Here is a 23,006-nt window from a genome sequence, read left to right on the forward strand (position 1 = left end):
TACTTCGTGCTACGTTGCGCTCATTTTTCTATCGTGCCTTCGTTGAATGTGTTGACTGCGTTGAATTCCTGTATTGCTATGTTGCTTGTGTGGCGTTCTCGGTGGGGGTGTTAAGGACACGGACGAGTTGGTAGCCCAGCGTGCGAGGGGAATGCCACTATCTGTACGGAGTACTCATAGAAGGACTTCCAGCCTCTGTGGTTGTGCTTGTGACAGCCGATGCTGTGATTTTCGGCAATGCCATCTCGATATTTTGAGGAAGTGGGCGACTTTGCTCACGTGAGCAGCACGAAGCGACTCACTCGCAACGCGGATCGAGTCTTGTGAGTAGGCAAGTGGCACCACCTGCCTCTCCTTCCCATTCACGAAATGAACACATAGGCATCAGCTGTTACAAGCATTAGTGCTTGTACAGTGCATTGGCGTCTCCCGTAGGCGGTGTTGGAAGGAAGACGAGGGCAATCTGGCTGCACGATCTTAACACGCACCCAACCTCGTTTATCTATCATCCACGAGATTGAAACATGGTCCCACGAGCACAATCGACGCAGCAAAATTCCAAAGCACTCGTCCTCATCCAAACGACAGGAAACGGCCAGCTAATGGAAGAAACTGCAGCCATAGGTCGATATACGCATTTCAGAACATCATCTGGTTGCTACCATCGATGCCATTCATTTCAAACTACGAATGCATGCCCTCCGTGCCTTGCGTTGCCATCGATGGCCTGCTTTTTTATCCTTGTCCCCATGACGGTCATCTTCGCAAATACACAAATACGGTCTACTCGCTAGGTGCAGTTCTGCTGCAACGAGGAGGCAGAAAGACGTGACAGACAATCCAATGGGACGTGGGACGAAAGTGAGCGGCAACGGGGCCGACTTTCTCTGCTTCCATTCCTTTCGACACTAGCGACCCATGTTATGGACACCCTTATAGGACGAACCGGATGCCTGCTTCGCAAACGCAAACGACGTCCCGTTGCCTGCTTTGTCGTTGACGATAATTCCCTTGCCTGTCGTTGGATCCTTCCTCGTCATGGAGAACTCGCTCAGCGCGTACTTGGACCCCCCACGAATCGCCATTTCGGCCAATGCCTTGCCCAGCATCGGCACAAACTTCATGGCCCAGCCGGCGGTGAAGACGACGACACTGTCCTTGGGCCCACCCCGGAGGTACTCTTGGGGGACAAAGTCGAGGACGAACATGTTGTCTGTTGGCAAGCATCAGCATCGCACTGCACGATTGATCGTTGGGAATTAACAGTGCGAGTAAGAGGCGAAGAAACAAATCATGTACGGCACGCACCAAAGACGTTTGTCTGCAGACAGGTCAGCGTCGACGCCGGCACCGTCGCGTCGACGCCCACGACGTGCTCTCGAACAAAGTCCTGCGTATCGCGAACGTCGTCCGGGTTGACGACATTGGTCTGTCGCTCGGTGGGGTCCTTGATCCGCCGACTCGCCGCGTCGACCGCGATTCGGACGACGTTAGGGGGACCCCATGGCAGGGTGGGAAAGCCATAGAAGAGCTGCGACCTGCCTTGCTTGTCGGGCGCAAACTGGAACCACATGCCTGCATCGGATAGATCAGCAAATGGCCTGTCCGGCGATGCCGAAGACGACAACAATTTCCATGACGACACGACAGCAGAAGAAGCAACTTTGAACACGGCGTCACATACTTGGAAATATCGTGCCTTCGGGTCCAGCGTTGGTGTTGAAGTAGCTCGCCACCATCTCCCAGATGTCGAGGTCGAGCGAAAAGCCAAAGCTCGGCTTGAGAACGTGATTGACATAGCTGCCGGAGGCGATGATGACCTTGTTCGTCTTGAACGTGACGGCCTCGCTTCCGTGACGCAGCGTGTTCACTTCCCAGTTATAACCGGCCTGGGGCGCCTTGGGTGGGAGAATGGACTGAACCTGCGTGTGCTGCCTTGCCTCGGCGCCATAATCCTTGGCCAGGTTAAGGAGCGTTCGCAGGAGTAGCTGAACGTTGATGACGCCGTTGTCCGGGGAAAACAACCCAACCCAGTCGGCGGGAAGGTTCTTGAACGGATAGCGGCCCTCGATGGCCTTGGCCGTCACTGAAAGGGATGTCAGCGGCAAAAGTTCGAAATCAACATCCAAAAATCAAGACTCGGCCGAGGCAACGAGGGGGGGAAGGGGGGCCGCACGCTCTTGGTACGTCATGCCCAGTCGATCGAGGTTCTTGACAGGACCCAACAGGGTCCCTGTCTGGATGTCAGCAATTGAACGGAAACGTCAATACCCATCAGCATGGATCACACACCCTCGGGTGTGCCCCCGCCAATATCCTTGTCGCCAAAGTTCAGCAGGCCGCTCATCCAGCGCAGGGATGTACCCGAATCCTTCTCGAGCGCGTCCCAGAGCTGCATGGCCTCCTTGGCCAAGTCGGCCATGTAGTCTTCCGTGTACCTGGCATCGGCTACATCAGCTGGAGAGCTCGCAGTTGTGCAACAACATGTTCCTCGCAGGGAGCCTTTACATGGTTCGGAACATGCGAGCGAGATCACCAGAGCTCCCGGCCTGATTGAAGAAATTGTTTTGCTCGAGCAGGGCGACCCTGGCACCTGCTTTAGCTGCCTCGTATGCGGCCGCCATGCCGACAGGGCCGCCGCCGATGACGACGATGTCGAAGATGGTGGCTGTCATTCTGCTCGCTGGTGATGATCGATGTCGACCAAGACTTCGATAGTGATATGCTGTCGATTACGGTACCCCAGACGCGGAACTCTGGACTCTATGCTCGGCACTTTTGGGAGCTGCCTTTGCCGTTCTCCAAGCAACCTACACTGATGGCATGGAGAAACGGATGGCATCAACCTGCCCTGCCGCTGATTTATGTACTGTACGACTACCTCCCCGGCCATTCCGTCGTCTCTTCGTCTCTCTTCATCCGTCGAAGAATGAATTGGACGCCACAGGCGGCTCAGACTCGGCATGCACTGTTGCATGCATGATGGCTGCATCTGCTCGTCGATCCCCGGCTCGCTTGCTCTCGGCCACCCCGCATCTGGCGGCAACACCGGCTGATATAGGGCAGCCTGAGCCGTCGTTGCAGCAACACTCCTGCGACATTTGACAAGAAGTAGTTTACATTATCAATAGCAACCCGTCGTGTGGTTGCAAGAGCAACCGCAACACTTGGCCTTTGCCCGTCGACATCCAATGCTGACCGCATGAGACACCGACGCCAACACCCTGTGCCGCATCAGCCGTCGGGAGTCGAATCGGTGAGCCCGTTGAGTGCGTACGTGTACGCATCCGTGTATGCGTATACCCTGCTAGTCTCCCACCTCTTCCATCTCTTCTTTCCATTCTCCTCACCCGCCGCGTTATTCCTGAGACATGTTACGGACGAGAAGCCGAGGAAAACCGGGGAGGAACAGATAGGCTGAGAATGGCACAGCATACTCAATGTTCCTGCCCAGAGGCCTCGATGAGAGTGCGGTGTAATGTTAATGGTATTCGTCAGATCGACCGCCAGCGGCTGAAGTGGATATAAAAGGGGCAGCTGCTTCGCGAGCCCGAGACGCGCGACTTGATTTCAGCAGGCAAGCCTCTTGCACAAGCACTGCCCCAAACACCTACAGATTCATATTCAAAGACAGACCACTTCTTCAACAGGCTCCAGTAGGCACCAACATGAGTACCAACATCTCATCTGCCAACATCAAGAGTCGCTGGGCCCGTCGCGTCACCCGTGAGAAGATCGCTGCCGAGATCAACGCCCTCGCTCAGAGAGACGCCACTCCCATCCCCGTCGCCGGCTTCGGACCATGCACCCCGCATCAGCTGCCGCGCGACAGCAACTATGAAGGAGGTGCCCTTCCCGCGCCGTCCGATGGCAGTCGTGGCCAGTTCCGCCAAGAGCCACCGCGCAAGGTGTGCATCGTCGGTGCTGGCGTCGCCGGCCTCTACATTGCCATGATTCTCGACGACCTCAAGATCCCCAACCTCACCTACGACATACTAGAGTCCAACACGAGGGTCGGCGGCCGACTGTACACCCATCACTTCAGCCAGGAGCCTCATGACTACTACGACATCGGAGCCATGCGTTACCCCAAGATCCCCTCCATGAACCGCACCTTTGACCTGTTTGAGCGCACCAAGCTGCCGCTCATCCCCTACGTCCTCGACGGAGTCAACTGTCCGAGCCTCTTCAACGACCGCTTCTTCGTCAAGGACACTGTCGACCCCTACCATGTGAGCGAGCAGAAGGGCGGCTCCGTGCCCGACGACGTCGTCGACTCCTTCTCCACCATCCTCGAGCAGGCCTTTGGTCCCTACAAGAAGAAGCTGGCGGAAAATTTTGACCAGGGCTTCACCGAGCTCATGGCTGTGGACGATTACAGCACCCGCGAGTACCTCCGTCGCGGCGGCCCCGAGGGCAAGGAAAAGCGCTACAACTTCTTTGCCATCCAGTGGATGGAGACGCAGAACACATCGACGAACCTCTTCGACCAGTCCTTCTCCGAGAGTGTCATTGACTCCTTTGACTTTGACAATCCCATGGGGAACGTCAACTGGTTCTGCATCGAGGGCGGCACGACGGTGCTGACGGATTCCATGGTCCGCGGGCTCAGCACCAAGATCCAGACGGGCAAGAAGGTCGACAACATTTCCATCGATCGAAACTCCCGCCAGGACGGGAACATGTCGGTCCACTGTGTCGGCGAGGAAAAGCCCCGCGACGGCTACTCTACCGTCTTCAACACCACCTCCCTCGGCTGCCTCGGTCGCATGGATCTGCGCGGTCTTGAGCTGCATCCGACGCAGAAGGATGCGATCCGCAGCATGCACTATGACGACTCGGCCAAGATTGCCCTCAAGTTCCGCTACCCGTGGTGGATCGTCGACTGCGGCATCACCGATGGCGGCGTCGCCTCGACGGACCTGCCGCTGAGGACCTGCGTCTATCCCTCGTACAATCTCCACGACGGCGCCGACAAGCCCGCCGTCTTGTTGGCCTCCTACACCTGGTCACAGGACGCCGCCCGCATGGGATCCCTCGTCGACAATTCGGAGAAGCCACCGTCCGAGGACGAGCTCGTCGAACTCGTGCTTCGTAACCTTGCCCGCCTCCACGCCGAGCACATGACGTACGGCCGCATCAAGGCCGCCTACCTCGGTGTCTACCACGCCTGGTCCTGGACCCACGACCCCCACACGGCCGGTGCCTTTGCCCTCTTCGGTCCCGGTCAGTTCAGCAACCTCTACACCTACCTGACGCGCCCGGCCGCCGACAGCAAGTTCCACATCGTCGGCGAGGCCTCGAGCGCTCACCACGCCTGGATCGTCGGCGCTCTCGACAGCGCCTACATGGCCGTCTACCGCTTCCTCTACCGCTACCGCCTCTGGGATGCCATCGCGGCGCTGCGGAAGCGCTGGGGCGAGGTGGAGGAGATGGAGACGGGCGAGAACGGCACGGTGCACCTGCAGGTCGCCCTCGGGCAACTGCGCAAACAGGATCACATCCAGGTCGGCGACTTGGTGTCCAGGATGCGACGGGCTTGAAAAAACCGTAGAACCACTCCTGAATGCTATCCGACTGTGTTATCGTGGACTCTGCTTGCTTTCGGCTAAGCACATCTAGTGGCATGGGTTGCGTCAGACGGAATCGGCAGGGAGGTGATGAAACGGAGCATCGGCAGGAAGAAGGCAAGAGTCTTTTGCGACATTGGGCAGAGAGAAATCAGAATCTCATCTTCTTTGCTCCTCTTGCACTAACTTGAAGATGGGATTTGCATGGTGTCACGTATGTAAATCCTGATGAGACACGCGACGATAACCCTTTATCCAACATCCAAAGTCGGACATTGCAAATGGTCGACGAGACTGCCAGCAAGGGGATATTTACCTTGCCTTTATCCACGAAATACATGCAAGGCAGTGCCACAGAAAGGTGGTGCGAGATTAATTTCCAAATTGTTTCGCCGGCAACGTACTGGACTTGACAATATATATACATATATATATATTTAGATGATATGTATGTATGTATGTATGTATGTATGTATGTATGTATGTATGTATGTATGTATGTATGTATTTACGTACCTACACTGTGATATATATTACTTATGGATACTGGGAATATTCAACCGAAGATTCGTGACATCATCTACCCGTGATCCGCTTTTGTTTCAGCACACCACCCATGCATGGAAGCAACTCCTTTAGCACTGAAGCTCGGCACTCAGGGGCAAATTCCTCGAGCTGCTGCCGACCCACACCTTCTTTGGATGCTTGGTAACGACCCAATCCTGGCTCACGACGTCCCAGTTGCTCAGGTCCCTACGCGTCAGCTTGGCGGAGAACTTGACCGATTCACCGGGATTAATGTTCTCGAGGCGCTCGAATCCGCGCAGAACCTTGACGGGTTCGTCGCGGCCGCCTAGGCTGACATATAGCTGCGGCACCTCATCCGTCGTGCGGTTGCCCGTGTTCTTGATGACGCACGTCACCGTGAACAGCACGTCCCAGAGCTGGCGGTTGCCACCGGAAGCGCCAGACGCCGGCAGCTTGGGCTGGGGGCTGCCGTCCGTCGCCTTGGGCGGCAGAAACTCGTCGGCCTTCTTGCCGTAGTGGCGGTCGGTGGAAGCCTCCTTGCCCGACTTGGTCGTGTTGAGCCAGGGGTAGATCCACTGGTAGAAGTAGCGGATGTTCTTGGGAAAGGCGTAGTCGCTCAGGTCGGTGCTGAAGTTGCCAAACGTCGGTGCCGGCGCGGTCAGGCCGCCGGTGGGCTCGTACCGAGACGCGTGGTGCCTCTGCACCTTGAGCTGCGAGTACTGAAACGTCGACCATGACAGCCCATAGCCAAACTCGTACACGGGCGCACCGGCGTGCTCCTGGCTCGGTGCCATCTTGTCGAAGTAGCGGTAGTCGATGAAACTGCCCTCGGAAAATTCCTGCTGGGGCGCGTCGTTGCCGTTGTTGGGCTCGTACATGATGTCGACGCCGTAGCTCTCGCGCGAGGGGCCCCAGGTAAAGGGAGAGCGTCCGGGGCTCGTCTTGCCGTACAGGATGTCCGTCAGCGAGTTGCCGGATTCCTGGCCGGGCATGCCTGCCCAGACAATGGCCGTGATGTTGGGGTTCTTGCGCATCTCGGTGAGCACGACAGGTCCGGCGGTGTGCAGGACGACGATGGTGTTGGGGTTGAGCGAGGAAACGTTCCGGATGAGGTCGTCGCCGTTCTTCCAGAGAGTCAGGTTATTGCGGTCTCCGGCATTGCCGCCGACGGTGATGTACCCCTCGCCGCTGTTGGCGTTGGCGAAGACGATGGGCGTCACGTCGGGCTGGGTGACGAGCGCCTTGGTCTCGTCCCAGGCGTAGTTGGTGAGGACGCTCTCGTAGCGGGTGCCGTCCTCGATGGCCCGGCGCTGCAGCGCGCTGTCGGGGGTCACGAGGTAGGGGAAGTTGGAGGTGCCCGAGCCCCAGAGCATGGCGAGGGTGCCCTCGTTGCAGCCGCGATCGGGGCAGCTGTTGGGGCCCTTGGGGTTGGGTCCGGCATCCTCGCCGATGACGGCGACAAACTTTGGCCTGCCGAGGGGAAGGACGCCCGTGTTCTTCAGGATGACGGTGCCCTTGGCGGCGGACAGACGGATGTGATGGGCGTGGTCGGCGCGGACGTCGACGAGCTTGTTGACGTGGCCCCAGTTCTCCTTGGCCGTCTGGTCGTCCCAGCCGTAGGCATCACGGGTCCACGAGTGGAAGTTGGTGGGCACCTGGTTCTCGATGGTCTTGCCGGCCTTGAAGAAGGCGGCCATGACGCGCATGGCCATGTCGTCGAGGCGCCAGGCGGGCACGGTGCCGTTGACGACGGCGAGGGTCAGGTTCGCGCCCCAGTAGCTGACGCCCGAGTTGAAGAGGGTGTCGCCGGGCATGGTCATGTCGAGGCCGGCGACGGCCGAGGCGGCGCCGGTGTGCTGGGCCTGCCAGTCGCTCATGACGAAGCCCTGGAAGCCCATCTCGGCCTTGAGGATGCCGTTGATGAGCTTGGAGTTTTGGCAGGCGTACGAGTTGTTGACCTGGTTGTACGAGCACATGATGGAGCCGAGGCCGGCCTTGACGGCGTCGGCAAAGGGCCAGGCGTAGAGCTCGTGCATGGTCTTGTCGTCGACGTTGGACGACAGAGCCTCGGTCAGCTTGTTGTTCTCTCCGGCCTGCCTAAAGTGCTCTTCGGAGCCGTCAGCGTCAGGCTCGGCCGAGGAGGCTTCCACAGGGGCGCGCTTCGCTCACCCTGCTCGTTGGCGATGAAGTGCTTGGCGCAGGCAACGACGCCGGCCTCCTGGATGCCGCGGGTCGTGCCGGCCAAGGCTTGACCCTGCAGGCAGGGATCGGAGCCGAAGCCTTCGGCGTTGCGACCGCCCTCGGGTGCACGTCCGATGGGTCCGGAGACGGGGGCGAGGAGGACGTCGATGCCCTTGCCCCTGGCCTCGTCGCCCATGGCCTTGCCGCGGTCCCTCCAGAGATGCCTGCTCCAGGTGGCCCCCGAGGTGGCGCCGACGGGGAAGGCGCTGTTGTAGTCGGCGAGGCGCAGGCCGAGGGGACCGTCCTGCATGCAGAGGGACTTGAGCCCCAGCCTGGGCACGGAGCCGGCGTTGCCAACGCAGGGGCCGTTGACCCACCTAGGACTGTCAACGTCTGGCGGCGGCGTGTCGGTCGAAAAAGGCTCACCCGATGCCCGTCGTGATGTTGACCTTTTCGACGAGCGTCATCTGGGAGACGAAGGCCTTGGCCTTGGCGTAGGCCTCCTGCCAGCCGTCGGCGTCGGGATCCATCCACGGCGACGGATAGTGAGGAGGCGAGAAGGCGAGGGGTTGCGCATCGGGCTGCAGCGGACATTGGGCGTCAGCGACGGCGGTTCGGGGGGACGCCACGGCGGCAGACAAGAGAAGAAAGGGGAGCTTCATTGCGCAGAGCGCGTCATGGGGAGCCGTGGCCATGGGAGAATGGGCCGCGGCGGGCTCTGGGAGGTTGTGCAACGACGGGTTGTGCGACGGCGGATGGCCTGGCGGGATCTGCAAACGGCACAGTAGACACGGGCCGAGAAGCCGAAGGGTCGGAATGCTGGCGACGCGGGCTAGAGGTGGGACCGAGGCAGACGCTCTGATGAGGCAGCGTCGTTTGGTGTCGATGTGACGAGGACGGAGGAGGAAGTCGAAGCAAGGCGGGCCGAGAGAAGGAGATGAACGGACGGAGAGAGATGCGGGAGAGGGCGAGAGGATGGGAGACGCCATACCTTTTCCTCGGCGCCAACGTGGGCGGCATGGACGAGGGCGGCCAGCAGGGCCACGGCGAAGACGGACGACTTCATGACGATATCTCGACGCTCAACTTCTCACCGCCGTCTCGTCGAGGGGGGAAGTCGTGAAGGTTTTTCAGGAAGAAGGAAGAAGCCGGTCGGTCGATCGACGGGGCGAGGGAAGGAGCGGGCAGGACGCCGGTTGATATAGGACGAGCAGGGCACGGCAGGTTTGCGTGTAAGTGAGTCGTCGCGGCAAGTACAGGGTGAGGGTGGTGAGGGCAAGTACCGGTACCTGAACCGGTTCCTGGCGCCCACGGGACGCAGGTACCTAGCATGGTGCGGCGCATGCACGGAGCGCTCCGTACTGGCACGAGCATGACGAAGCAAGTACCTGTACTTGCACCAGCGGCATGCGTACAGTGGTTGCATCGGCAGCAGATGTACTTGCTCCAGCAGCATATATACTTGCTCCAGCAGCATATGTACTTGCTCCAGCAGCATACGTACTTGCACCAGCGGCATGCGTACAGTGGTTGCATCGGCAGCATATGTACTTGCTCCAGCAGCATATGTACTTGCTCCAGCGGCATATGTACTTGCTCCAGCGGCATATGTACTTGCTCTGACAGCATACGGACTTGCTCCAGCAGCATATGTACTTGCTCCAGCAGCATATGTACTTGCTCCAGCAACATATGTACTCGTACCAGCAGCATATGTACTTGCACCAGCAGCATGTGTACTTGCACCAGCAGCGTGGTATTTTAGTTCCTTGTCCCCTGCAAGCACGGAGGATGGCGCACCCGGATACACGAGAGGATCGTCCATGTCAGTCAGATTTATACGCCGATACCCACTCGCCACAAGTACATGTACAAGTACATGTACGGAGCACAAGTACGGAGCACAAGTACGGAGTACATGTACGGAGCACAAGTATGTACTGAGTACACGTACTTGCAGAGTACGGAGTACAAAAGTACAGCATCACAAGATGCCGGCTGGCGCACGTACTTACGGTACATATAGTACACCACCTACTTCAGTACATGTACAGTAGGGGTGCCGCAAGGATCGGTTGCCGTAATTTACATGCTGACGCTTACTCGGTCCACCAACGCAGCCACAGGCTCGGCAAGGATGCCGCCACGTTCCTACACCGGGCCGCCTACGCCTGTTTTCGCATAGCGCACCTATCGTCAAAGGGCCGCCACCGCTAGCCGCTCAGCGGAGCACATGCAGCAGCCCAGCGGCCGTGCTGGCCGTGGTGGACTTGTGCCCTTGTGTTCCTCTCCTGGGGTCGAGGGAGGCAGGTATGAATCGCATCCCTCGGACTACCACGAGGCACTTGACGGCGCCAACCAATGCTTGTGCGAGCACTCGGCAGATGCAAATCGCGCGCGTCGCCGTTTGCGGTTCGTCGAGTTGCGTCTGCAAGGTGTTGTGTACGGAGCACTTGTAGGTGTTGTGTACGGAGTACTTGTAGGTGTTGTGTACGGAGTACTTGTAGATGTTGGTGTAGTTGTAGGTGTTTGGTACGGAGTACTTGCAGGAGTTTGTGTGCCAGTAGGTGTTTGTGTACTTGTAGGTGTTTGTGTACCTGTAGGCGTTTGTGTACTTGTACTGTAGGCGTTTGTGTACTGTAGGCGTTGTGTGTATTTGTAGGCGTTTGTGTGCTTGTAGGCGTTTGTGTACTTGTAGGCGTTTGTGTGCTTGTAGGCGTTTGTGTACTTGTAGGCGTTTGTGCACTTGTGCAGTAGGTGTTTGTGTACTTGTAGGAGTTCGGATACTTGTAGGTGTTCGTGTACTTGTACTTGTAGCTGTACTGTACCTACAGTATGCCATGCTCCAGGGTACCCTGGCGATGAAGCCCCTGCGATCGAAAGGTTATCGAGCACAAGTAATACTTGGACTCTGTACCCGCTGCACATGCGCAAGGACCACTGATATCGGGCACAGCATGCTCTCCCGCAATACTTGGGCTTGGCACATTTCATGTAATACTTGGTTGTACTCTGTACGTGCAGAGAAATACAACGTACGGAGTGATTACATGTACAGTACATGCACGCGCCAGTTGCGATCGCACCGCCGTTACAGTGCTTGGAGGTGTGAAATAAAAAAAACATAATAGGTCATGCGCACTAGCCTGCAGCGTACTAGCAGGCATGCACTCCGTACCTGCGAATGTGAGATACGACAGCAGCGCACCCATCGGCAACACGAGCATCGGCAACACGAGCGCATGCAAGGAATTACCATGTATGAATACGGAGCACTTGTACGGTACGGAGCACTTGTACGGTACGGAGCACTTGTACGGCACGGAGCACACGTGCTTGCACTTTGTACACTCCGCCTACGCAGGCAAAGAATAGTGCCGTTGCGCATGCGTGTACGGAGCAAGCACACTTGCGGTATGTAGTTGGCTGCGTTACATAGGTGCAGGTACTTGTATTGGTGAGTAGTTGCAAGTACAGTGCAACTACAGTGCGCACTTGCAACTACAGTAATTACATGGACTACATGGACCTAGTACGGAGCACTTGTAAAGAGTTCCCCGTACGGATGCATCTTGATGAGATGCGTAATAATTGGATTCGTTGCGGAGCCAGCACTCCGAGTGTACATTATACCTGTACTCCGTACTTGCTGACAAAAGGGCACCCCTGGACCAGGCACGGAGCACTACGGAGTACTGTAGGTACTGTTCGCTTCCTCCATCGGCCTCTCGATCCCTCCCCTGCCTCGTCTCGCCACCCCTTCTTGCCCTCGCCCGTCTCGCTGGGCGAGGAGGCATGTCACGTGACCCGCATGGCAGCTTATCCCTGCCGTGCCGCCTGCCCTTGGATGCGGTCGGCCGCGCGGAAAGCAGCATTGCGTCCAGGTGAGCGTGCGGCGGAATAAGTAAAGGGTCGGCGAAAAGGGCCGATGAGGCCAAGCCGTCCGCTTCTTGTCTCTCTTGGCAGCAGACCCCCCCGTCGCCAACGCTCGGGAAGGGACGCCAAGCGGACGACGGATCGTCAACGCATCATGTCGCCCCGGCATTCATGGCATGTCGCAAACCATACGGGAGCATGCACCGTGTGCTCGCAGATGATGCTCAGGCTTGAGGATGTTGCGTACATGTTGCACCCGCTCGTACTCTACAGGTAGTTACATGGACGGACCAAATAATACTCTGCTGCACCGGCCCAGCCACAAAAAGGGGCGCCACAGTCAATGTGGACTTGGTAGGTGCCATATGGTAGGTGCCATATGTGCCATATGATGTGACATGCTGTAATTACTCCGTACTCCGTGCATCTGTGTACTTGCTTGCAGCACTCGCTATTATTGTAGTTTGTGCTACACGGCGTACTGTACTTGCAACGTACACCTGCCTTTGCAAGCATGCGATTGTCGATCTTGCAATTATTATTATTTGCAGGTCATCATGCTACGTCTGCAAGTAATTACTTACTTGTGCCACCCCTACCCGTACAGGGCTGGGTACGTTGCATGTCCACGTCACGGGACGGCCCTGTAATGATGCAACGATGCACGAGCACAAATAATGCTACCCTTTCATGTGCATGCAGACGTACCTGCACTCACTACGACTACATACTTACAGCACTTACAACCACTGCAGTAGGTAATTACCTGTGCCGCCCGCGCCAAACTTCTCCCGACCAATCTTCTTCCGACCAAACCTCTCCCGACCAATCTTCTCCCGACCAACCTTCTCCCGACCAAACCTCTCCCGACCAATACTCGCATGGCTGCGCATGTCCGCTTCACTCCAGACGTCCTTTCCATGCTCGAGCGTCGTGCAACCATGACGCATTCACTCGCACATGTCGGCATCACGAGAAGCCAACGACGCCCTTTACGCGTCTAGCGCAGCCTCCTTTCGGCCCGTTTAATGGCGCGCCCTCCTTGCACCTACATGAAAACCTTGACGCCGCACTCGCTTCAGGACCGGCAAATTGTCGACGAAAGCACTCGTGAATATAAACACGGAGGAGGCCCTACCAGGCACATGACAGTGTTCTGTACTAGGTAATACGCAGTATTGTCATGTGTAGGTACTGTACTGTAGTTGCAAGTACTTGGCACGGGTATACTATATTGTATTTCAAAGTGCCTGCATGTGCTGTACGGAGCACAGAGAATAGGTGCACAGGTATAGAGCAAGTACTGTGCTAGGTGCATGGAATATTACTGTACTGTATGGAGTACGCCATCGTACAGTACAACTTCAGTACTTGCAAGCAATACATATAATTTAGATAAACTACTAGGTACATACATTTACTTACATGAAGGTACAAGTGCGCCGTATGCTCTACGTGGATAATACCTATACTCCGTACTCCATAATAGTACAAATCAATGTATGGAGTACTCCATAAGTACTCCATACATTTAGCACTCCATAAGTACTCCATATAAGTACTGTACTTACTTAGACTCCAGTCGGGAGCTCTCCCTCCTTTTTCCGCCCCCCGGCGCCCCGGAGCGTCGTCCCGTCGTCCCGCCATATGGGTCAATCTGGCTGGCATACAGTACATGAGTCATTAATACTCCGTACTCTGTACTCATCGGCCTTTGTACAGGTACTTGTGCAGGTAGGCAGTGCCTGTATTACTGCCTACTGCTCCGTACCGAGCACTGTAATTATGACCACGACTCTACTTAGTGCCTAGTACTGTACGGAGTAGAGGATACCGTACTTGCGTACTTGCAGCCGTGCGTACAAGCATGCGAGAAACATCATCTGCTCCCTCACCCAAGGAGTACTGTAATTATGACCACGACTCTACTTATGCCTAGTACTGTACGGAGTAGAATACCGTACTTGCGTGTGGCAGCTGTGCGTACAAGCATGCGAGAAACATCATCTGCTCCCTCACCCAAGGATGACATGCATAGTCTTGTCCACGGGATCCGCCAGGGCGCCCCCCCCCCCAGTGTCCTCCGGTCATCGCCAAGGGCATGCAACGGCACGCATGCAACGCGCCCGCTTGTCGTCTTTCCGACGCGTCGCCAAGTGCTGATGCTCGCTTCGCTGGCGACACGCTGATTCTCCTCGACGTGCTCCCTCGACGTGCTCTCCTCGACGTGCTCTCCTCGACGTGCTCTCCTCGACGTGCTCTCCTCGACGTGCTCTCCTCGACGTGCTCTCCTCGACGTGCCCTCGTCAAACCTCTCGCGCCACCCATGGTCCGAAGCTGACAGTCGCTTCGAACCCGTCCGCGTCGCCCACGACTAGTAGATGCCTGGGATGATTCGCCATCGGACAACCTTCTTGTACTCGTCCCAGTCCGCGCCGTACTTGCGGTGGCACTTTTCGTCGTCGCGCCGCTCGCGGTGGACGAGCAGGACGCCAAAGTAGACAATGTAAAAGTAGGTAAAGAGCATGCCCCAGCCCTTGGCCCCGCCCGCCACCACCTCCCGCCCGTCGCCGAGCACGTACGCGCCCGGCCCGCCCGCGCCCGCGGCGAGGATCTGGTAGCCCGCGAGGCCCGTGGGCAGGCTGTACGGCCAGGACTGGATCCAGTCGCCGAGGTAGTTGATATGCCGCGCGACGCCCCACCAGCCCGTCGTGAGCAGCTTGCTCCCCGTCTTGGTCTCGATGTACTCGAGGTGCGCGACGGCCGCGTCGTTGGCGTCCGTCCGGAACGCGTTCTTCTGGCTGTTGGCCGACCGGAAGATGTAGAAGCCGAGGCCGACGAGCGAGAGCATCGCCGCCGACCCCAGCGGCCCCAGCGACTGCGGGTGGACCGAGAGGTAGCGCGTCTGCATCGAGTACACAAACGGCACCCACACGAGGTCGCCAAAGGCGAGCATCATGCCGAAGCCGTCCGTGGTAATGTCCATGGTCGTCAGGATCGCCGCCTCGTTCCACCACGAGTCGACCGTGTAGAGCGCCTGCACGACGGTGATGCCGACGATGCTGTCAGTCACGTGGCCAAAGTTCCGGTACTGCCGCGCGCACCAGGCGCAGTTCAGGATGATCCAGCCCATCATGCCGGGCCGGAGCTCGCACCACTCCTTGATGTCGACCTCGCCGATCAGCGGAATCGTCACCCGCGGGTTGAGCTCCCTGCCGATGAACCAGTCGTACAGCAGGTTGCCCGTCCGACCCCCGGCCGCGAGCTCTCGCTTATCCTTGTTGCCGGCCGCGACGCTGAAGCTGCGGACGTACACAAACGTCGAGATGGCGTACGAGATGCCAATGTTCGCCGTGAGGATCTGCACGTAGTGTTCGTCGATAAAGGTCCACACGGGGAAGTCGGCCCCCTGGGAGATGGTGCCCGCGGCGAGCGCGGCGAGCGTCACCGTGTTGGAGTACAAGGCTGCGCCGTCAGCGTCCGTGGCCCTCGTCGCCGTACTCGCCGCAACGCTTACTGTTGAACCGGTACTTGAGCCGGCCGCCCGACGCGAGCACGGTGCCCTCTGTTTCGATGGCGGGAAGCAGCCGGTACAAGGCCAGGTTGACGAGGTAGTAGGCCAACACCGCCGCCGTGGCCTCCCAGCTCGCGAGACCCCGGATGCCGTCGGCGGGCCAGCCAACCTCGGCCTTGAGCTTGTCGAGCGACAGCGTGCGCGGGCTCAGCAAGGACGGGGCCGGGCATCCCGAGATGTCGTTGCAAGCAAAGGTGAATGCGTAGACGAGGAGAGGCAGGCCAAAGGAGATGCCAAACGCGCCGGGCCTGCCGACGTCAGATCATCATCGCGCGAGATGCCACCGCGGCGGGACGAGAAACCTACGGGCCGAAAAATTCGTATCCAGGTCGCGCGGGAGCGACCGACGACTTCGATTTCGGTGCCATTTTGGGTGCTGCGAGATGTCTCGGGGTCGGTGCGAAGGGCGCCAACGCGGTGCTGGCCTCGATGCTCGCTGCCCTGGCTGCTGTTGTTGACGTTGGGCCCGCTGCTGTTGATATTGTTGCACCGGAAGCTCGAGATCCCGATGGCCCCAACCTGCACCTTCACCGCGTCATGCGCATCCAAAGCGGTTAGTCGACTGACGTAGGAGGGGCGGCGCGGATCAACAATTTTGCCGTCCAGGTGTGTGCAACGGAATAACGTTTCTTTACTCCGTACTCCGTACTCCGTATTGTACAGAGTAATTACCGAGTGCTGTGGCGCAGCAATACATGTAGTGTACTTAAGAACATACTGTACTGTAAGTACAAGTGCAAGTACTAGCCTAGTAGTCAGCGCTACAGAATACTCCGTGTGGAGTACATAAGTACAGTATTAATACTGTTAGCACGGAGTACAGAGTACTGAGTATCGATACCATACAGTAGCTGTGCGGAGTGTACTTGCTTGCACTGTGCTGCTTGCACTGTACCGTACTGTACAGTATTTACTCAAGCACAGAGCATCCCCTTATGTAATCAATCGCTTCCCCGTCAGCCGCAAGCGGAAACAATTATTACCGATCGGTCCGGTCCCGTGACCACGGCACATCTCCTGTGCTCGTGGCCAAACACCGACGTCGACGTCGTTGCGTACGATGGGGGCCGCTCCGCATTCTGAGACCTTCCACCCCGTCTCGGCGACCGCGACAACGACAATACTTCCCACCAGTCGTCCATCTTTCCCTCGTTGATTCATGTCCAGCTGGTCGCATCCTCTTCTTTAGCGCCTCGGCGCTCGTTTCCCGTCTCGACATTCCGCCCCCTCTCCTTTCCTCGCTCGATTTGTCCTCCATGATGCATTTCCCCATAGCCGCCTTGCTCCTGGCCGCCGCCATCGTCGGGGCCGCCGAGGAAGTCTCGACGAACACGCAGGTGCCGTCATGTACGGCGACGTCCTCGACCGGCAGCGGCGCCTTCTTTGACCTCCGGCCGGACATGGCGGCCAAGGGCAAGACGGGCCTCGCGTCCGACTACAGCTCCAAGGGCAAAGACTACGGCAAGAACTTCACCCTCAACATCTGCGGAGCCGTCGTCAAGCCGGTCAAGGACGTCATCGGCCTCGACAAGGACCGGTGGGCCAACGTGAGTGCGTACTACGTGTCGCACGGAAACATCTACTCGATAGGGTTGGTCCGCATGGCCTCGAGCCGAGTTCCCCGCTGACCGGACCCAATCTAGGAGCCAATCGATGAACCTCATCAGCCGCGGCAGCAAGCTCGTGCTGCAGTACACCGGCGGCTCCCCTTGCGGGCCCAAGTCGCGCAAGGGCAGCAGGGCCGTCAAAACGCTGCTGGCGCCCCAGGCTCCCCAGGCGCAGGCGCAGGCGCACGAGGTCGAGACGCTCGAGAGAAAGGTCAAGGACGACGAAAAGGGCTGGACGCGCCAAAAGTCGACGACGATATCCTTCCACTGCGATCGCGACCGCACCAGCACGCAAACCATGATATCCTTTGTCGGCACCGACCCGGACGAGTGCGCCTACTTTTTCGAGGCCCGCTCCGTCCACGCCTGCGCCCACGCCGAACCGCACAAGCCCGGCAGCGTCGGACCCGGCAGCGTCTTCGGCATCATACTGCTCGTCGCCGTCTTGGTCTATGCCCTGGGCGGCGTCTTCTACAACCGCACCGTCGCCAACGCCCGCGGCTGGCGTCAGCTGCCCAACTACAGCCTGTGGGCCGGCATCTGGGGCTTCATCAGCGTACGTCGTGGACGTCCTTTCAAGAAAGTCCCGCACTGAAATTCACAGGACATGGGTGTCATCCTCTTCTCCACCTGCACCCGCTGCATCCCCAGGAGGCGAGGGTACAACTCGCTCAACGCGGATGCCCACGGCCGGAACCGGAGTTCGGAAGCCGAGAATCGGCTGATTGATCAGCTAGACGAGGAGTGGGACGATTGACGAGCCGGTCAGGGAGCAGGCCCGGCCATCAAATACCCGTTGGTGATGGGTCATGGTCATGGGTGGTTGCTCGGCAGAGAATCTGTATGTATCTTCGCATATCATAGTGCAGCCATGGCGTTTGCACAGCACGCTTCTGGAGCTGGTCTTCCATCGGCGGCAGCCTAGACGGTGACAGGGCCGGGGCCCCGAAAGAAACCTCGGGTCAAAGCTGAATTCTACACGTCCTCTTTCTTTACCCGAGTGCACCCCGTGTCCCGAATGCAGCCATGCCGAGCAGCCGGGCCGTCCTTTACTTCTTCGGCAGCTTCGGCCTCTGACAATCCTCTCACTTCTGTCACTCACCGACGGGATTCATGACCGCGGCATCACTCATCTCGCTCCCACCACCTCTTGTCAGCAAGACCCGGCCAGCGCGTCCGGGGGAGACCCCAGCCGACATCCGAGCCGCTCTGTTGCAAGGGTGGCGAGAGCGGCGGGACGGCAGCTCGTCGTGCATGCTAGCCACACCGCCGCTTGGTTTGGCGGCCTGCGAGGGCCGGATCGCACTCCCGGCAGGGGATGACCCAGCTTCCCGGTAGGGCCTCCCAGCTCCCCGGTTTGCTGGGCATGCGCGGATTGCTGTGCAGTGTCAGCACCATCCCGGTACGTGTCTTGCGAGCCGGATGCCAGCCTCCGCGCGGCCCCCGACTCGGGGTCGAATCAAACGGCGAGGTCGGAGTGGAGCGTTCTGTAGGAAATGACGGTACGACTGGCCGTCACTTCTGTAGCGGCTCATCTTGCTTTGCTTTCCTTGGTTGCTGACGCAATGGTGAAAGGGGTGGGAGGGGGGAAGGGCGCGCCGAGAGACGAGGTGCCGCGGTTCATCTGTCACATCGGCCCGCCTGCTTCATCGAATGGCAGTATCGGATGGGCAAGCATCGAGAGATTCATGGAGGCGTAGATTGTCAACCCTGAATGAGACAGCCAGCTGCTGTCATCTGCATGGCACCGCGTTGCTTCGTTTGATGTCGACCGCTGCTTGTGGCTCCCGTCACAGCCGCACAGTCAACATCGACCAACTCGGAGAGGCCTTCCATCGACTGTGCTTCCCATAATTTCAACCGCTTCTCATGATCGACGTGCCACAGACCTTATACTTCCCGCTGTCAGTGCCTGAATGGGAAATTCAAACGCCGGCTCTCGGCCTGGACACCCGTCTCCCTGCACTGTCAGGGTTCTCGGCCCCGATGCTCGATCATGCACTCGAGCCAGATGACCAACTTCTTCTTTGGGGCAGCTGCATCTTCAGCTGATGAGCTGGCGCGGCACGTCTTGAGTGTCCCCACCCAGCGTGCGTAAACACATATATATCCGTCACCAACCGGAGCGACCGATGCTCATGCCACCCGAGCGGTCGGTACGTCATCTGCAAGTCGAAATGGTCTGAATTGGATATTTCCCGTGAGTCTAGTAGGAGGAGTAGTATAGTTCGGTCGCTGTTGAATATCGTCGATATTGGGGAAAGCCGTCCGGGGCGAAATGGTGAGTAATGGTGAGTTGATGCCCGCATATTGCATATTCCCGACCAAAGCAAGGCTCATCGTGAGCCAGATGGTTCCTGCACTCTGCAATCGCCCCTTGTTAGATGTGATCCGATCTTTCCTCGAGGTTGGTCGCTATTCTACCGGATCGACTTGGCCCGGCCTTTCTCATCACATTCACCTCCATCGCAATCGTCGCACGGAATTCGGAGGCAGCTATATCCTCATCAAGAAAGGTACCAGAATCCACAGCGGCATCATCGTAGCTTCAGAGAGATTGAGGGTCATTAGCTTCCGTCGTTGTGTGTTGATGCTGTTGATGAGTGACATTCAGGGGTCTGGATATGCAGGGTTTCTCCTTCATAGCATCGGTCATAACCGTTGAAAGATCCTCATTCTCTCTCCTCAACCAGAGTACCCTTGCCGAAAGCCTCTTTTGCTGACCGTCCGAGACCTCCTGTTTCTTAGTCCGCGGTGATGGGGTCGGAAGATAACCTGTGCTCTGGCAGGCTTGCTCAATTATAGAACCCGTGTCCTGCTCTCTCTTTTCGCGACACCCTGTCGTCTTCTAGAAGCCTTGATTTGTTTCACCGCACTCGACTGAACTGATCTTCAGGAGGGATGATGATTGAGAATGCCAGCGCTTCGTATTTGGGCTAGTCTTCAGCCTCGGTCCTGGGCTCGTCCAGAGGGGGCGGTGCTCCGTCGTCCTACCGATTTGTAATGGATGGAAGCCCTTCCTGTACCGGCTCGTGGCCCTTTCATCTTGTCTTCCCATCATATCTTCCCATCAACTGCGGATGACATCTTCCTGGAACATGGCTTGCTCGTGAATAACATTCCCTGAACGGACCGGGACCCGTCGCTGCCATTCATTTCCGCGGAAGCATTCTACTGTGACTAGGTGGGAGCATTCATGTCAGTTAGGCTTGCCAAGCAACAGCACCTCACCTACACGCGTTCAACTTACTTTCTTCACCTTTCTTCTCTCATCAAATACTCATCCATCCCCGCTTCACCGCCTCGTCGCCTGTTCTGGATGGTAGTCACAATCTGCACATCCATCTGCACTCCAGGAACTTGTCTCGTTCCCTGCAGTCCTCTTTGCATGCGCTCTCCTCCCCACGGACCAAGCCGTCACATGCGTTCACGTCCCCGGAAAAGACGTCCGGCTGCTTCCTTGTCTGTCAACGCCACGCTTTGTTGATGAGTGGCGGGCTGCATGATCTGGCAGCAGACAACACCACACACTGCAGATCCAACATTGACAACAGCGGTGAGGATCCCGTCGATGGACGGCTCTCACAAGCTCAAAGCCAGATTTCCGGATCTCGGAAACGGGTGCGGAAACGCGCGTGTGGCGCGCATCTTCCCGCTGCAAACCAGAGCGGTTTGCAGCATGGACAGCCAGGCGTTTCCCAGGGGTAGCGGGTTCAACACACCGCCACCGAAAGGGCTCTTCCTCCTACCAGGACGTTTCATCCATGTGCGTTTTTCATTTCTTGTTCGTTGTGCCTTTTGGTCTCTGCATTTTCTCCGTCTGAAAATTTCATTTCGGTTGCTCGACGGCTCTAGATGCGCTCCAACTTTTCAGCATGGAAGGGGAGGATATTTCGTATATCCAATCCATCTCCGACTTTGAGGTGGGATGCGCATCACGGCTTGCCAACAGGTACGCCGAACTGAATAATGGCTAACGTCGATATGATAGGATGGACTTCCATTCGAAACACACGGTTTCGCCCACACCGAAGCGGCCGGCCCGTTCGTGAAGCAGGAATTCTACTCGCTTCCCGGGGGTGCTGACGAAGCGAGCTGGTCCGACGATGCTGTCAGTCCTCGCGAAGTCGGCAGCATCCTCCCGTGGGAGGGTATCATGTGGCCATCCTTGCCCGAATTGGCAAACATGAACCAGGCTGGCGCGTCGTGCGGCCAGTTAGCCTGCACGCCTGGTCAGAATGCGATCTCGATGGCATCTCCCGACATGGCTATTGGGCATGGCATTCCATCGCTAAGCTGGGATCCCATCATTTCTCCTCCAAGCGAGATTCATAACACGGCTGGTTCCACATCCATGCCTTTGGGGTCCTCGTTTTATCTCCCGGACGCGTCCATGGAGGCGCGGGACTGCCAGTGCGTGCTGTGCAATGAGGGTTTCGAGGATGGCCGGCCGGTAGGGGCGACTGTAGAATCATATATCCTCCCCGATGCCATCACCCACACACCATGTCGCACTGCATCGAGCGAGCCGCCTGCTTCGGTGGGATCGGTGGGAGTCCGGGCATCTCACGCTGACAAGTCCATGGAAGCGCAATATTCAAGCGCCTCTCCCGCGTATGTGCCGACGGGAGTGCAATCATGCGATGCCTCGCCCGCAGACGGCTCGTCGAGGGTACAGTCCGCGGTGGTGACTCCCATCAACTTGCCGACGGGAGTGTCATCATCAAGGGTCTCTCCCGTCGACGTGTCTGATGATTCGGTTCTCATCCGCGGGTCTCCGGCGGCCCCCAGTGCATCGCCCTCCTCCTCGAGACCAGGAACAGCGGATTCCGCAAGCCATAGTTTGAGCACGGAGGCGGCAGCTGATGGAGAAGAGCGTACGCAGGCTTCCAGGCGAAGGACGCGGTCCAATCTACCCGGCGTCCCGGCAGCGACGACGACGAGTTCCCGGCGCATGTATGGTCATCGAGATCGGCTTCACCTCATGCGCAACTTGCACGAACGGTCACCGTCTCCGGATCTCCCGTGGGCTCAGAAGCCGGCGGGCGCACCGTACAAGTACGTGTACGAAATGGATCCGGAGAGTCTCGAGTTCTTCGACCGTACGCTTCTCGAGAACCGCGACGAGAGGCTGCCGGTAAAGCTTCCCTTCAAGATGATTGCGCACAAGTTGCGACACGTCTTCTGCGGCGCGCCCGAGACGCTCCGCGGCCATCATCGACGGCTGATCAAGACACCCGAGGAGCGTGTCCGAAGACCTGTGTGGCATCCCGTCGATGTAGGTTGCCCTTCTTTCGTGAATACCGAGTCGAGATGTCGATGCCGGTGTGAAAGACGACCGACTGACACGGCGATTTAGATTGACCTCCTTCGACAAGCGGTCCAATCGGCCGAATGCAGAACCTTTAACCAAAGCAACATCAAATGGCGTGCTGTGAGCGACTTCATTGTCAACAACGGCGGCACGTACCGCTTTGGCAACGCTACGTGCAGCCGCAAATGGAGTGAGCTGTGCGGCGAGGAATGAACGAGCCGACTCTCCGGGTTGAATTTTTGGGACATCATTGGAGAATAGACGAAGATATTTTGGATTAGACAAACAGCATAGATGGATTGCTTCACTTTGTGATTCTGGCGAATCCGCGGACGAAGCCGAGAGCAACCAATTGA

General features: G+C 57.9%; 6 protein-coding genes across 6 annotated transcripts; 3 read left to right on the forward strand and 3 right to left on the reverse strand.

The window, feature by feature from the left end:
• Positions 1-908: 908 nt before the first annotated feature.
• On the reverse strand, positions 909-2,675 carry DCS_03460 (uncharacterized protein; the record flags this gene model as incomplete). The annotated part of the gene is made up of 5 exons (XM_040800779.1): positions 909-1,213; positions 1,309-1,575; positions 1,685-2,086; positions 2,293-2,438; positions 2,509-2,675. The coding sequence occupies 5 exons, from the start codon at positions 2,673-2,675 to the stop codon at positions 909-911; spliced, it is 1,287 nt and encodes a 428-aa protein (XP_040655812.1).
• A 993-nt stretch (positions 2,676-3,668) lies between these two features.
• Positions 3,669-5,543, forward strand: DCS_03461 (putative l-amino acid oxidase protein; the record flags this gene model as incomplete). Its single annotated transcript, XM_040800780.1, has 1 exon — positions 3,669-5,543. The coding sequence occupies one exon, from the start codon at positions 3,669-3,671 to the stop codon at positions 5,541-5,543; it is 1,875 nt and encodes a 624-aa protein (XP_040655813.1).
• Positions 5,544-6,205: 662 nt separating this feature from the next.
• On the reverse strand, positions 6,206-9,345 carry DCS_03462 (Glycoside hydrolase, superfamily; the record flags this gene model as incomplete). The annotated part of the gene is made up of 4 exons (XM_040800781.1): positions 6,206-8,205; positions 8,268-8,656; positions 8,706-9,049; positions 9,271-9,345. The coding sequence occupies 4 exons, from the start codon at positions 9,343-9,345 to the stop codon at positions 6,206-6,208; spliced, it is 2,808 nt and encodes a 935-aa protein (XP_040655814.1).
• A 5,184-nt stretch (positions 9,346-14,529) lies between these two features.
• On the reverse strand, positions 14,530-16,097 carry DCS_03463 (Ergosterol biosynthesis protein ERG4/ERG24; the record flags this gene model as incomplete). The annotated part of the gene is made up of 3 exons (XM_040800782.1): positions 14,530-15,620; positions 15,673-15,977; positions 16,036-16,097. 3 exons carry the CDS (start codon positions 16,095-16,097, stop codon positions 14,530-14,532), a joined length of 1,458 nt encoding a protein of 485 aa, XP_040655815.1.
• Positions 16,098-16,158: 61 nt separating this feature from the next.
• On the forward strand, positions 16,159-18,093 carry DCS_03464 (Mannose-6-phosphate receptor, binding protein; the record flags this gene model as incomplete). The annotated part of the gene is made up of 4 exons (XM_040800783.1): positions 16,159-16,282; positions 16,897-17,320; positions 17,373-17,892; positions 17,941-18,093. The coding sequence occupies 4 exons, from the start codon at positions 16,159-16,161 to the stop codon at positions 18,091-18,093; spliced, it is 1,221 nt and encodes a 406-aa protein (XP_040655816.1).
• A 3,118-nt stretch (positions 18,094-21,211) lies between these two features.
• DCS_03465 (uncharacterized protein) lies at positions 21,212-22,863 on the forward strand (the record flags this gene model as incomplete). The annotated part of the gene is made up of 3 exons (XM_040800784.1): positions 21,212-21,259; positions 21,328-22,614; positions 22,696-22,863. 3 exons carry the CDS (start codon positions 21,212-21,214, stop codon positions 22,861-22,863), a joined length of 1,503 nt encoding a protein of 500 aa, XP_040655817.1.
• Positions 22,864-23,006: the final 143 nt, after the last annotated feature.

The sequence above is a fragment of the Drechmeria coniospora genome, chromosome 02 (genome assembly GCF_001625195.1).
Source record: "Drechmeria coniospora strain ARSEF 6962 chromosome 02, whole genome shotgun sequence".
In the NCBI taxonomy this organism is placed as follows: Eukaryota; Fungi; Ascomycota; class Sordariomycetes; order Hypocreales; family Ophiocordycipitaceae; genus Drechmeria; species Drechmeria coniospora.